At 36.9% G+C, this 13,878-nt stretch overlaps 1 protein-coding gene across 1 annotated transcript in view; it reads left to right on the top strand.

Annotated features, from left to right (window-relative positions):
- Hnrnpd (heterogeneous nuclear ribonucleoprotein D) overlaps positions 1-13,878 on the top strand; it is a gene marked incomplete at its 5' end in the record, with an annotated part of 17,126 nt that continues 3,248 nt past the window's right edge. The window contains 6 exons of the mRNA XM_004643373.3: positions 1-128; positions 1,643-1,699; positions 10,517-10,685; positions 11,758-11,919; positions 13,131-13,262; positions 13,719-13,818. Of these exons, the coding sequence (XP_004643430.2) occupies positions 1-128; positions 1,643-1,699; positions 10,517-10,685; positions 11,758-11,919; positions 13,131-13,262; positions 13,719-13,818 (748 nt within the window). The remainder of the gene's footprint in view (positions 129-1,642; positions 1,700-10,516; positions 10,686-11,757; positions 11,920-13,130; positions 13,263-13,718; positions 13,819-13,878) is intronic.

The raw sequence follows: 13,878 nt of genomic DNA, 5'->3' as shown, positions 1-13,878 counted from the left end.
GCGGCGGCGGCGGCGGCGGGCGGTGGAGCCGGGGCCGGGGGCGGAACGGCGGCCGGAGGCCCAGAGGGCGGCAGCTCGGAGTCCGAAGGCGCCAAGATTGACGCCAGCAAGAACGAGGAGGACGAAGGGTGAGTAGGGCCGCTGGCCCCGGCTCCGCGGCCCCGCACCGTCACCGTCCCTGTCCCTGGCCCCCCGCGCCTGGCCTGCGCCGCTTCCCCTCCCCCCGCGTCCCCACCTCCGCCGTCACCATGCGGCTCCCGCCCGCCCTCCTTCCTCCCGCGCGGTCTCCTCCCACCGGCTCAGTCGCCAGGATTTTTCCCGCCTGTCTCGGGGACGTCTTTTTCCTGTTCCCGCTGTTTCCTCCTGGACCCTTTTCTTGACGTCCCTGTTTTCTACTGCGATCGCTGAGCTTTCTTTGCACCTGTGCGCCCTCGGAGACGGCCAGCGGTCGACCCGCACCACCCGAGCCCACTCCACGCCAGGCTCATTTTACAATTTAAATAAGTTTCGCCTTGGGACTCTTCCCCTCTCGCCCTGCACTTTAGATGGTTCCACAAGGGCGGGCTTCTCTGGACCCCGCGTTAGTACCTGCCGCGATGCCGGGGTCGCCGATGCGTGGGCTTCGCCCTGGACCGAGCGCGGCTACCCCGGCAGGCGGTAGGCTGAGTTGCTTTCCCCGCGCACTCTTTTCGCGCTCTCAGCTGCTGGGTGCCCTGTTGGAGCCGTTTATGCTCTACTTTTTTTAATGCCACTTACATTTTTTTCATTTCTTCCTCCGTTTTCAGAGTTAAGGAGCCTTTTGAATTGCTCTTCTCGTTGGCTTACTGTTAAAAGTAGGGCCACTTGCTCCTTTTTTCTAGTCTTGTACTGTCCCGTGAGATAAATTTTTTTTTTTTTTTTTTTGGCAGGTTTTTGAGTGTTAGGTTGCTTCCAATATGAGAAACGGTGGCATGTGCTACCTAGAGCTGCTTTTAATACATGGAGTTGCAGCATCTGGGGGCATAATACAGGAATTAGCTGGAGTTACAAGATCAGGTTAATTGGGGTTGACCACTGATCTTGGGTTAGTGTTTCCATTCCTTTTTGTAATGGGTGTGTGTGAGAATTTTTTCCTCATTATACAAAATAGAAGGCACTTTAACCCGGCATTAGAAACCATGATTTCCTTTCCTGGGTAAGAGCACAGAATTGGGGCGCGGCGGGGGGCACTTTGGACTACTGTGCAGTGTAGTTACAATCCCAGCCCAGGCAGACTTGTCAGGCTGTTTACTGAGGGTGGAGGAGGGAGGGGAAATGAAAACTTTCCTAAACAAGTAATCTTGAGTTATCTGTAGCTTAACTTGAGAAATGTTATGCCTTTAACATTTGCAGCTTATTTAGAACCTTAAGCCTTTAGCATTTTGAGTTTTTTACTTTTTGAATTCTGTTCTTTGGACAGAAGCACCAAAGTGAATTAATTGTATAACTTGTACTGTTTGCAACAGGCTTATTAGCCCTGAGTTTTCAAATCACAAAGCAGCTGTCTTTGTAGTTACCTACTGTTGAACTGAAGTGTAAATGAATTAAAAGTTTTAACCCTAACAATGCCAAAAACTAAAACTAGAATTTTGATTGGTTGCTGTACCGGTTGTTAATTCCCTAGCCATTCAAACTCCTCCCCACGACACACTGAAGCAGCGACGGCACAGCGGGAAGAATGGTAAAACTTTTAAATTTTATTTCTGTATTATAAAGGTTTCAATCGTTATAAAATGCAGAGGTTATTAGTTGCCCATTGATTGCCCCAGGAAATTCTAGACATTGCTAGCGTTGTAGGCTATCTTGTACCTGGGATGTAAAACTACTGAGTATCATGTATTTTTGGGCAAGATTGATGTCATTTTATGGTATTTGGTCGGTGGTAATGCATGTAATTACAGTTTGGTTAATTTAAGCTAAATATAATTATGTTTCTATATCTGGGCAAGAATGTGATTTCACATTTATTAAACTGTTTTGTTGAAATTTGAAATGTAATGCTAAATATAAAGAGTGCTTTATAAACTTGAAGTGTTTTGCATGTTGTACTGAGATACTCAGGAAATGTTAAGTAAAGCAGTTTTTGATGACTGCATTATACAGAAAAATGTTCGTCTTTTCCCACTCACAAGATTAGTAAATACCCTTTTAATAAAAATTGGGTATGAACCATTTAGAGGTGGGCCTCTTGTGGCTTACTAATACAGCTCTCACCAGCTTTTTCTTACTGCTTAGGTTGGAATGTTATAGTTCTATATGTATGACTTTTCTGTGGAGGCTAGTCTGTTGATTATTACTTTATCCGGCCTTCACCTCCCCCAAATGATCTTCATGCCTGTAGAATCATAGTTGAGTTTTGTAGACATCAGTTGTCCACCATTGGAGATTTGAGAGCTAATTTGTATATAGTTAGTTGCCTTACATCTGTACAAACTATATTGTGTTTTAAGAGCCCATTTGGGATACATTTAAATTTTACACAAAATTTATTTACCACTATATTCTCCACTGAAATCTTTCCAGTGTTAGATTGGAGATAAGTAACTGGAAACAAATAGCCAAAGGAAAATATGAAAGGAAAAATGTTAGGATCAGTGTGGTATATTGAGTGTTACCATAAATGTTAGTTCCTCTGTTTGGATGACTAGTTGGCACAAATAGTTCAGTTTCACTGCTGTGTAATGGCAAATTAAAAGTAAACTGACTTTACTGTTACATATTTTGAATCTTAATTGTTCCTGGAAATTAAAAATCATAAACTTGAAGATTTGAATGTCAGTATTTTGACTTTTATTAGAATTATCCTTGCTCTGCCACTTTATAACTTTTGGGGTGACTCATAGCGAACATTTTAGATTATGATCAGTTGTCTACCTTTTAGGTTATGACACTTGTCATCCACTGAAAGTAGATTTTAGTGAAATTCATTTTGAATTAAGCAAGTTTGCACTTACAAGATAGTGTTCTTTCTCTCTTTCTCTCTCTCTCCCCTCTTGTTTTTTTTTTGGAACTCATAGGGTCAAGTAATCCTCTCTCCTCAGCCTCCTGAGTAGCTGGGACTACAGGTGTGTTGTCACCATGCCTGCCTCCATAGTTCTCATTTTTAATGTCTAATATTTGACTTAGTAACTGCCAAATTACTCAGCCCTATTTTGTTCCAGATACTAATTTTTTTGAGTAAAAAAATGCCTGAAGGGCCGGGGAGATGGCTCAGTAGGATAAGCGCTTGACTGGCAAATACAAGGATCTGAGTTCAATCCCCGGTTCCGCAAAAAAAAAAAAAAAAAAATGCCTGAAGACCACCAAACCTATTTTTTATTGTCTGTGCACTTGCCATGCCTATGTGTTGCGTTATCCCTTTTTTTGAGGGATATTGGACAACAGTTGTGTAACACATTCTCAGTTATGCAGATAAAACTGGTATTGTTAGTAGGTTCAAAATCATCTAAATTTAACAATTCTGTGTGTATTGTCTTTTACAAATCTGAGAGTAGTGCAATCTTTTTTTAATAATGAGAATGAACAGTTTTGAGGAGCACATTCCTGTTAGGGTTTTATGGGATGCTTCCACATTTTACTACAGACTTGAGAACAATGGTTTGTTTCATAGTGAAATGACTTCCTCAGTTCACCTTGCTCTAATCTTTATAACATTAACATCCCTAGTTTTTACTTAAGAGCAATTACATTGGAGTTTCCCATATTGGTTTGTGGTGTGGAATGATTTTCTCTGCAGTGCTGCAATGCTTTCAGGGTAGGTACCTTAAAATTACTTGGTGTCTGGTGAAGTACACATGCCATGTAGTGAAGTACCTGAGGGAGTGTTTTTAAAATTTAAAGAACATTAGAAAACTGTTTTGCTAGCTTTGGGACAGTTTTACAAGGTAGGTATGTAAATTCCCTCTACACTGGATTTTTTAGGAAGGACTAAACGTAATCCCATTAATTTATTGGTCATTGTACAACAGTATTTTTTAAATTAATTTGGTCTTAAACAGTAGATTATACTCATGTGATTCTGCAAATTCTGTTACAGGTAACTGCTTGTCTAATTTTAAAAGAATAGGCTTTCACATTGCTTTGATTTAAATATTTGAGATTATATTCTATACTCTAGTGTTTCTGGGGTAATCTGAACATTGTTTTATAAAGTGATTATATAACAGTCAAATGCCAAATTATGACCTTTGCAGGAAAGTTGGATTTAGCCCAAGTAGATGGGTCTCTATGAAACACTCTGGAAGTTGACATACTTCCAGGGTTAAAATTGCATAAACTGATGCTACAAAAATGTTGAGGTGGTGAGCATTTAAGGGAGGAGTGTTAAATTCTATTGATAGTGTTTAGAATCCAACCCCAGGCCTTTGTGCATAGTAGGCAAATATATCCTACTCTTGAACTACATCCCTGTGTGTTAATTTTTTAGCAAAGATACTGAAAATTACTTCTTAAATTTAGAGTTGAAGAATGTCATTGACCTTTTCAGTACTGTTTTTTGAGAAAAGCATGTTTGTCTCAAACCTGGGATTTTTTTTTTTTTTTTTTTCCTTCCAAGCCATGTGACCCCCTTTAAACTCACGTTTTTAATGCCTGGGTACCGTGCTATCTGTAAAACGGCCCTAATAGCTGAATACCTGTTTAGCCTTCAAGTGTTGATACAAGATATGCTTGAAAATATTTAAAAAGGGCTAAAATAATTTTCATGTTCTTCTTAAAGATTTGTATCTCTAGTGTACATATTCACAAATGGAGTGATATGTCATTTTAGTCCAAGTTTGATTTGACTTTCAGCGTATTAGTAGATAGGGCACTGAACTGGATGCTGGAAGTGTGGAATCTGTTTCTGTTCACTTTCAACAGTGGTCTCAGGTAATATGTTTGTTATTTGGTTTGCGGATCTCTGTGTTGGAAACAATGCTCACCACAGGAAGATTGACAACATAGCCTACTTTCATAGCTTGTATGTATTTATCCTGTGTCCTAATAGTTGATACTGCCAGTGATTTACTCCTGTGGAGTAAAGGTAAGCATGTTTTTAGTTTTTGGAGCGTTATATGTTGATGCCAGGTATTAAAAATAATTGGGAATAGGGAAGAAAGACTCCTGTTTACTGATGATTGTTTGACCAATGACCAAAGTGCAGTCCTTTAAGTATTGGGTTTCCTATAAGCTCCTGCTTATCAAGACCACTAAAAAGCTCCAAACAACCAGAAAATTAATCTCCCACTCTTCAGTATTGTGAGGTAGATAGATGAAACTATCAACACGTACATTCAAAGAGAAACCAACAAGCAGAATCAAGAAGTGACTGTCCTACAGATGTTTAGTTGTGTTGCAAATTAATGAGTTTAAAGTATTGACAGATTTAAGAATTCATTAAGAATCATTTTCTGATTTTAGTGTTAAGTCAGTTGTCATAGAATACTTCATAGAATTATCAGTATGTAGTGATCTAGTTAATCAGAACATTTATATCTATGATAAGGAAGTAACTGTTCCTTAACCTTTTGGTAAGTGGGAGTTTACTATATAGAGCTGATAGGTAACATTAAAGAATGTGATGTCCTTTCCATGTAATGAGGAAAAAAAGGAAACTGTTGGATTAAGCATTTATAAAATTTATTTTGTAAAATTGTTTAATTTATTAGATTCAATCTAGTTTTGTAATAGTCATTTGGGTTCCTTGTGAAGTACAAAGTAGTGGGATTTAATATAGAAGAATTAATTTTGGTTTGAAAATCTTTGATCTTGTACGTGTTAGTCTTGAATAATAGGTTCTTTATATTAAATCATTTACATATAAAGCTGGGGAGAAATTATGTATTAAAATGGGGAAAGAATGCTGGAATTTAACTTTTATTGACTGAAGAGTTTCAGGAGAGAAGATTTACTGTCCAACTTTAATGTGGTTTTTGTGTATTTTAAACCTGACCAGATCTATGAAGTCTGGTAATTTGTCAGGTAACAGTTTGTCAGGATACTTCCTAGGGTAGTTTTTCTACAAATTGTAAAGTCACTTCCCTACCACGTGATACTTAGTTGTGGAGTAATATTTTAATGATGGAAGTTTAAAATAAATAATCGTTTCCAAATAAATATACTCATGACTTGCATTTAGATTTCAGTATAGTTAAAAAGTCTATAATTTGATAAAATTATTTAAATGGGAATTAGATAACATTATAGTAAAAGGTGACAGTGATTGGCCAATTAGGGTGTACATTAGAAATATTTACCTGGTAGATACTCTTGTGTTTTTAAATGGTCAGAACTTGTTATGAAGCCTTATATGTAAGATTATGATTTGTATGGAAGTGTTTACAAGTTACAGAATACCTCTTTTTGCTTCCTGTTTCAAAGTAAGATAAAAGATAATGGGATTTCATCTTCAATAAATTTTTTTTCAGTAAATTGTTACAGAAAATCTTTTAAATATTTACTACTTTAGAGTGGTAAACCTAACGATCTCAATAGTTGAATTAGTTTACCGGTGGGAAAAAAACCCTGCCAGGATTAAGTAGGACCATTTATCTGTCAGCCTGTACTGTTCCATAAAAGTAATGGCATGTATGTAAATATAATCATCATGACTATTTCAGAAGCTGCACATGAGGCTCTTAAAAGATGACCTGTTTTCCAATCTGGGTTTTTTTCCCCCTAACATGGGATATTTAAACATTTTTGCATATTTTAAGGCTTTAGCATTGAAAACTTTAGTATCTGTTAAATTCATGACCTTTTTACTTTAATGTTGGGAAGTTTATGTCTGTAGTTAAGAATGTAAGCAAATTGAGCAAATGAAAAAAGTTGCTTTAGTAAATAATGTCTACATGGTGCTGTTCTATAAAACAATTTGCTGAGCAATTTGAGTGGGTTGGGCTGTACTTTGTGCTTCTAAGTGTATTGGCCCAATTTAATCCTAATTGTTAGGTGCCTTCAGTTAAAATGGGGAAAAACAGCTTTCAAAAAATTTTAAAAACAGGGTTATATAGTAAGTGGGAGAGCTAGAGTTTAAACATAGGGATTTTGAGTTTACTGCCTTGAAACTTGTGCTGAAACAGTACAATAAATGTCCAAAGCAGCTTATCTGCCTGAGTGACAGTAGCATCTGGATAGTCATTCTGCAGGGTTTGGTGTGTGTCATCGAACTTTTACATTTGGGTGTACCGTAATACAGCTGTGAAAGCAAAGAAACATTTCTTTGTTGAGTAGGTGTTTTAAATTGAATACTGTTTGCCTTTGGGGTGAAATGTTTAGTGATGGATAGGATTAAGAAATTTATTAATAAAATATGGTAGATGAAAACCTGTATCTTTTCATTGGGGATTATTGATGCACTTGCAGCTGAAGGATCAAATTTGAAACTTACATTGCAGCATTAGCCATTTTTGTTGCTACCGGAACAAATTGGTAGTTTTAATTTTGCTGCTTAGGAATTTTCGAAGTAATATCTCTACTTCATTGGAAAGTGTTTGCATCTCTACAGGAGTGAAAGCAGCTTGAAAATCAGTCTGTATTCAAGGCAGCGGAGGTAATCTGGACAGACAGTAGGTATTGTGCTTTAAGCAAGATACAGTCCTATAAAATGTAGATAATTTAAATCAGTATTAATCTTGGGCCATTTTGTAGTTTGGTGGAAAATGCATGCCAGTGTTTGAGAGAGGCAAAATAAATGTCTACTTACCCATAAATATGGTAAACACTTAGTTTTATAGTGGTGTACAGTTACAGTTGTGCCCACTGAATAAAGATTAGTAATGGGGGAATGTATTTGGTATTGTTTGTGTTAGTTGCAATACATTTCACCTGTTACCATTTTAACCAGTAAGAGCAGAAGAGCCAGAGTGGTTTTAGATTGCCAAAACACTAGTATATATATTTGGCTGAAGGACCACTTAGTCTGTTGCTCAGAAACTGCATTTTAATGCACAATTTGAAGAATTTTAAGAGCTGGCCGCTTAATATATAAAATGGAAGTTATACTTTTTAGAAATGATGATTAATCTGGCAAAAGTAAAAAATAAAATTTTAAGAAATAAGTTGTACTTAATGTATTAGTAAGTAGCTCTTTTGGCTTTTTGAGATGGGATCTTGCTATGTAGCCCAGGCTGGCGTTAAACTCAAAATCTTCCTGCCTCACTTAAGCGTTGAGATTACTGGCATGGATGCTTGGCTTACTAAGTGGCCCTGTTAATTGTTTTTGGAGAACTATAAATGATTGTGTGGGATATGTAAAAGTTGTAGTTGACCAAGTATATAGTACTTTGGGTAAATGAAATTTAGTTTAGGTAGGATACTATTTTGTGAATTCTTTCAGCCCTAAATTTCAGCAACTTCTTGTTAAAGACTATCTTAAGTTAGGAAGTGTCTTTTGAGAACATTTTATTGGGGCACTTGAATTAGTGTAGTATGTTTATTTGATAAGAGAATTTCTGTGAGAAATAGTTGGGAGTTGAGAATTACAGAACATGCCTCATTTCATATGTTAAATCTTTGTATTTATTAATTTTAAATTAAAGGTGCTTCAGTATAAGCATTATAGTGGTTAAATAAAATTGAAAGTTCCATCTTGGTATTTGATGAAAGAACTTTAAAAAAAAAAAAAAGTGGGAAGCTATACATGGGGCTGGGGAGATGGCTCAGTGGAATAAGTGCTTCTCTGGCAAGCGCAAGGGCCTGAGTTCAATCCCCGGTTCTGCCAAAAAAAAAAAAAAAAAAAAGTGGGAAGAACTTTTTTTTGCCTTTTAAACTTAGCTTTATATAAATCTTACTGTTTTGCATCTCTATAGAATGCAAACTTTGTTTAGGTTGAATAATTTCAAACTTTAAGTTATTGATAAGAAATTTCTATAATAATTGTTTTAAAGTCTGTCTTTCAAGCAGTGTCCTTAACATTGAAAGGATAACTGTTGGTAATATACTTTTCATCCAAAAAGGAAGTAGTTTGGACTCTTGGACTAAAAACGTTTATATGAAAATTACGTAAATATGGTATATTTAAAATTACCTTGTTTAAATGAGATGTGTTACTGAGACAATACCTCAAAAATTTTCCACAGAATTGGCAGTAAGTGCTCATTTAAAATCCCTACACAACTTTATGGGTGTTTTGATATATGTTTATTTCATTATAGAATACCAAAAGGTTTATAAATATTAACTAAAAAGGGAATTTTTATTTGAGGAAGTCCACAAAATTAAGCACACAAATGGCTCAGTTCCAGAATAATGTTCAAATTGAAAACCTAGCCTGAAATGAGAAGCACAAAAATGCCTAATGTAGGACTTCACTGAAGGATAGCTTTGTTGTTAGGACTTACATGAGTCTGGTAAAGTAGCAAGAGCAGTAACGCCTCAGTCAGGCCCTCTGAGGGTAAAGGAGAGGAAAGAACTAACACCAGGGACAGTTCATTGGCTGCTTGCAAGAACGGGCGTTAGTGCTCACATCTTGAAAGCCCACAGGGAGGTAGTGATGTTTTACAAGAAAGGGTTGCTTTAATTTCTTTCTGGAGCTGTAAATTAGTACCATGTTTTCATTCATCCCTCCTCTTAACTGCCTCCAGTTAAAAAGAACAGCTCAGGAAAGAAAGTGTGATTAATTCTATTCCTTAGTTCCTGCATAACAAATTCTGACAGTTTACCTTTAATTTCCAACTCTGTCTTAAATAGAAGGTATAGATTAATTGCGCATGCGTGTGTGTGTGTGTGTGTGCGCGCGCGCGCGCATATGCAAAGAGGACAGATCCGAGTTTCCAAATTTGAGCTTTTTGATATTTTGCTACGATAATGTTAAGACTTAAATTTTTTTTTTCTTTCTTTGATCTGGTCTTGGTGGTTTCCACTTAGCACCTGTCATTTTTAAAAACTTAAATATTGCTGGTTAACTGAGGTTCTGCTGTACAGAAACTAGTGAATTAATTGTGTTTCAGTGGATACTTTCAACTAAATTGTTGATGTTATTTTGTCTTGAAGACTTTCAGCACATTCAGAAAGTTGGTTTACAACTTCTGAGACTTTTCTATTTTATGTGCTAAGAGTTTTGCTAAAGTTAACTGTTTTAAAAGTAAGAAAGGAGCTTTAGCTATAATTTAAATACAGTGTTGGTTGCTATGGTGACTGGAGAGTGATCAATCACAGCCTTCCGTCAAGTTTAATGAAGGTTTGGAAGAAACTTCAAGATTCTGTCTTGCTGTTAATATTTAAGAAAACACTGTAATATTTTGGCTATATGTTCGTCTTTTTTAAGCAAGTTGGTAGACCTAATTTGCTGCTTGCTCACTATTTTATAGTTACCAGCAGCAGCAGAGAGAAAAACTTATTGGCATATTTTTTGATGTGTGGGTATGTAAGAAGAATGTCATTTTAATAACACTGTCCAGTGAATTAGTGCAGTTTAGAAAGGGCGCTTTACTAATGTAGTTGATATAGTACTTAAAGCAAAGCTTATTTTATTTTTTAGCATTTTAATACTCTTTTTTTTTTTTTTTTGTCTTTACAGGAAAATGTTTATAGGAGGCCTTAGCTGGGACACTACAAAGAAAGATCTGAAGGACTACTTTTCCAAATTTGGTGAAGTTGTAGACTGCACTCTGAAGTTAGATCCTATCACAGGGCGATCAAGGGGTTTTGGCTTTGTGCTATTTAAAGAGTCGGAGAGTGTAGATAAGGTAGTGTGTTATGTATTCTGCTCAGTTAATATTATAAAACATTGTTTGATGTAATGAATTTGCCTGTTATTTGTAATTTTCTCTTTACAAGTTTAAGAAGGGAGAAGTAAAGCTTGCCAAATGTTTATGAGGAAAGGGGCAGATTCAGAAATTACTTACTGCATACTTTTCTGTATGCCTGATACTGCTGAATTAAAATTGTGTTCAATCCCTAACATCCCGTATTTCCCCCTGTTAAAAAAAAAAAAGGAGAACCTAACTCAGCTGGGATGTAGCTCTTTCTAGCATGGACAAACTTATGCTCCTTTCCCAGCAGGATGTGTACACATTAGAAAACCTGTAAGATGCTGGGGAAGTAGCTCGGTGGTCTAAGTGCCTGCTTGGCAAGTGCAAGGTCCTGACTTTGATCCCTGGTACTGCATATTATGCCGATCCTGGAACCTGGGCACACCATGCCAGCCACTGAAACCACTTGTGGAAATGCACGCTTGTAATCCCAGTACTGGGGAGGCTGAAACAGGAGGATCACTATGAGTCCAAGCTGCATAATGAGACCCTGTACCAAATAAAGATTTTTTTTTTTTTTTTGCGGAACCGGGGATGGAACTCAGGTCCTTGTGCTTGCCAGGGAAGCGCTTATTCCACTGAGCCATCTCCCTGGCCCCTAAATAAAGATTTAAAAAAAAAAAAAACCCCAAACTTTAAAATACCTAATTAAAAGAACATTTTAAAACGAGTTCACAGACGTGCATATTTTGAAGTTTTTTCTTAAGCAGCTTCTGATCAAATCACTGTTTTTGTCTCGAACCATTATGATGAAGTAGCAAACGTTTGTTGCTTGGCACTTAACAGAGTTGGTACCTAGTCATTGGTTAAATTTGGGCAGTACCCTTCTACCAGTTGTTAATGACTTAGATTTATGCACTAGTATGTACTACCTGATGTCCTATCCCTATGACTTGCTAGTTAATATGTATCTGACATTAGCTGTTTATCACTATAGTTTTTAAGTTGATAATCTGAATTTTAGTTAAGTTACAAATATAAAAAATGGAAAACTTAATTTCCTTAGGTCATGGATCAGAAAGAACATAAATTGAATGGGAAGGTGATTGATCCTAAAAGGGCCAAAGCCATGAAAACAAAAGAGCCTGTTAAAAAAATTTTTGTTGGTGGCCTTTCTCCAGATACACCTGAAGAAAAAATAAGGGAGTACTTTGGTGGTTTTGGTGAGGTATGTTTTAAATGTTTTAACCTAGTTTATATAAGTCAGAATTAGTAGTCTGAGGCCGTATTATGTTAACTCCAATTCACTGGAGTTTTTAAAGCTGTTTAAAGTTAGAGCAGATAATTTATTTTGGAATAAGAATGTTGAAAACATTAGGTCTATGAAGGTCATTTGATAAAAGTTTTCTCATTGAGCCATCTGCATATGTAAGATAGTATTCTGGGCACTTTGTACACAAAGATGAAATGGTTTTTTATTTTTTTATTTTTAAGAGGTAGGACTTTTGTTTTCTACTTGGGGCTGGCCTCTCGGTCTTGGGTGGTCCCCTGCCTCTGAAGTAACTGGTTGGAACTACAGGCAGGCCCCAGAGTACATGTGGCTTGGGACAAACAGTGTTAATTCAAGAAATTTATTGAATTAGTAGAAGATGCAAAATACGGTGAAAAGTAGTCTCAGTTTGGTTACCTACAATATAGAAAGAAACTAGTTGAGAATAGGAAAAGAATGAATTGGGGCCTGGGAGATGGCTCAGTGGAATAAGCGCTTCCCTGGCAAGCGCAAGGGCCTGAGTTCAATCCCTGGTTCCACAAAAAAAAAAAAAAAGAATGAATTAAGGGTAGGTTGTAATGTCATATATATAAGTGAAAATTTAAGCTAGGTGCAGTGGCCTTTAATCTCAGCACTCTAGGAGGGTGAGCCAGAAAAGTTGCCAACAGCCTGGGCAACTTAGACTGTTTTCAAAAAAAGGAAGGGTTGGTTTCTGTTCCCAGCTTGTGTACATACAATGTGCAAATGTAATGAGACTGATTATAGACTACTTGTAAGAGCAACCAGCATCAGAACTGTTGCTGCCTTTCTGCATGGCAGTAGCTGTTTTCTGTTTTAAGATATCAGTAGCACCTTCCACCTGGGGTGTGGAATTTACTATCTAGTCCTAGCCACACTTCTGGTTTTCTCTCAAATGCAGACATTTAAATTCAGCATTTCTTAAAATGGTCTGCTTTGTTGGCATTTGAATTTGTGATTCTTGGGTTGGATAGCAAATATTAGTAACAGGTGAAGCTTTGTTCTGTGATAGGGTTTACAGACTTAGTATGTAAATTATATTTGAAAACAACATGGAAGAGCAGTAGCTTGAGGGCCACATTTGTAATATTCCTACTATATGCTGTTAATAAATGCAAACTAGGGTTCTGAAGCTTGTTTTTTGATACTAGGTGGAATCCATAGAGCTCCCCATGGACAACAAAACCAATAAGAGGCGTGGATTCTGCTTTATTACCTTTAAGGAAGAAGAACCAGTGAAGAAGATAATGGAAAAGAAATATCACAATGTTGGGCTTAGTAAAGTAAGTTTTAAGCATTTATAACTTGTAGAGAAAATGAGCAATTATAGAGAATTTAATGGCTTGGCAAACTGTAGATCCTTTAGTTTGCATGCTTGTCCTTTAAAGGCATTCCATTGACTCCTAATTTGTCAAAGTTATTCATAGACTTTTTTTTTTTTTTTTTCTTACATTGGGGAACCAGGAAGGATTCAGTTGTCAAAGTGAATTCTTATTTAGCTTTCTATGAAAAAATAAGTTTTTAGGCCTGGCAGGTGGTATGAAGTAACATCTTACTACATCCGTCTTACTGGTTATCATTGGAAGTGATTATTCCTTTCAATACTAATAATTGACTTGAGTTGAGGAAAGTACCAAATTAGCCAAAAGGAGATGAACAGTAGTGGCTACTCTGGTTATTATAAGCTGATGAGCAATCTTATTTTTTTTAATCGATAGAACATAATTTTTCTCTTTTAGTGTGAAATAAAAGTAGCAATGTCGAAGGAGCAGTACCAGCAACAGCAGCAGTGGGGGTCAAGAGGAGGATTTGCCGGAAGAGCTCGTGGGAGAGGTGGTGGTAAGCTATAGCCTACATTTACTCTGTCTTAAGCTTGCTTTTCTGCTTTTTAATTATCCT

The sequence above is a fragment of the Octodon degus genome, unplaced genomic scaffold (assembly GCF_000260255.1).
Source record: "Octodon degus isolate 3935 unplaced genomic scaffold, OctDeg1.0 scaffold00173, whole genome shotgun sequence".
Taxonomy (NCBI): domain Eukaryota; kingdom Metazoa; phylum Chordata; class Mammalia; order Rodentia; family Octodontidae; genus Octodon; species Octodon degus.
Note: the sequence above shows the minus strand (reverse complement) of the source record. Positions and strands in the feature narration are given on the sequence as shown.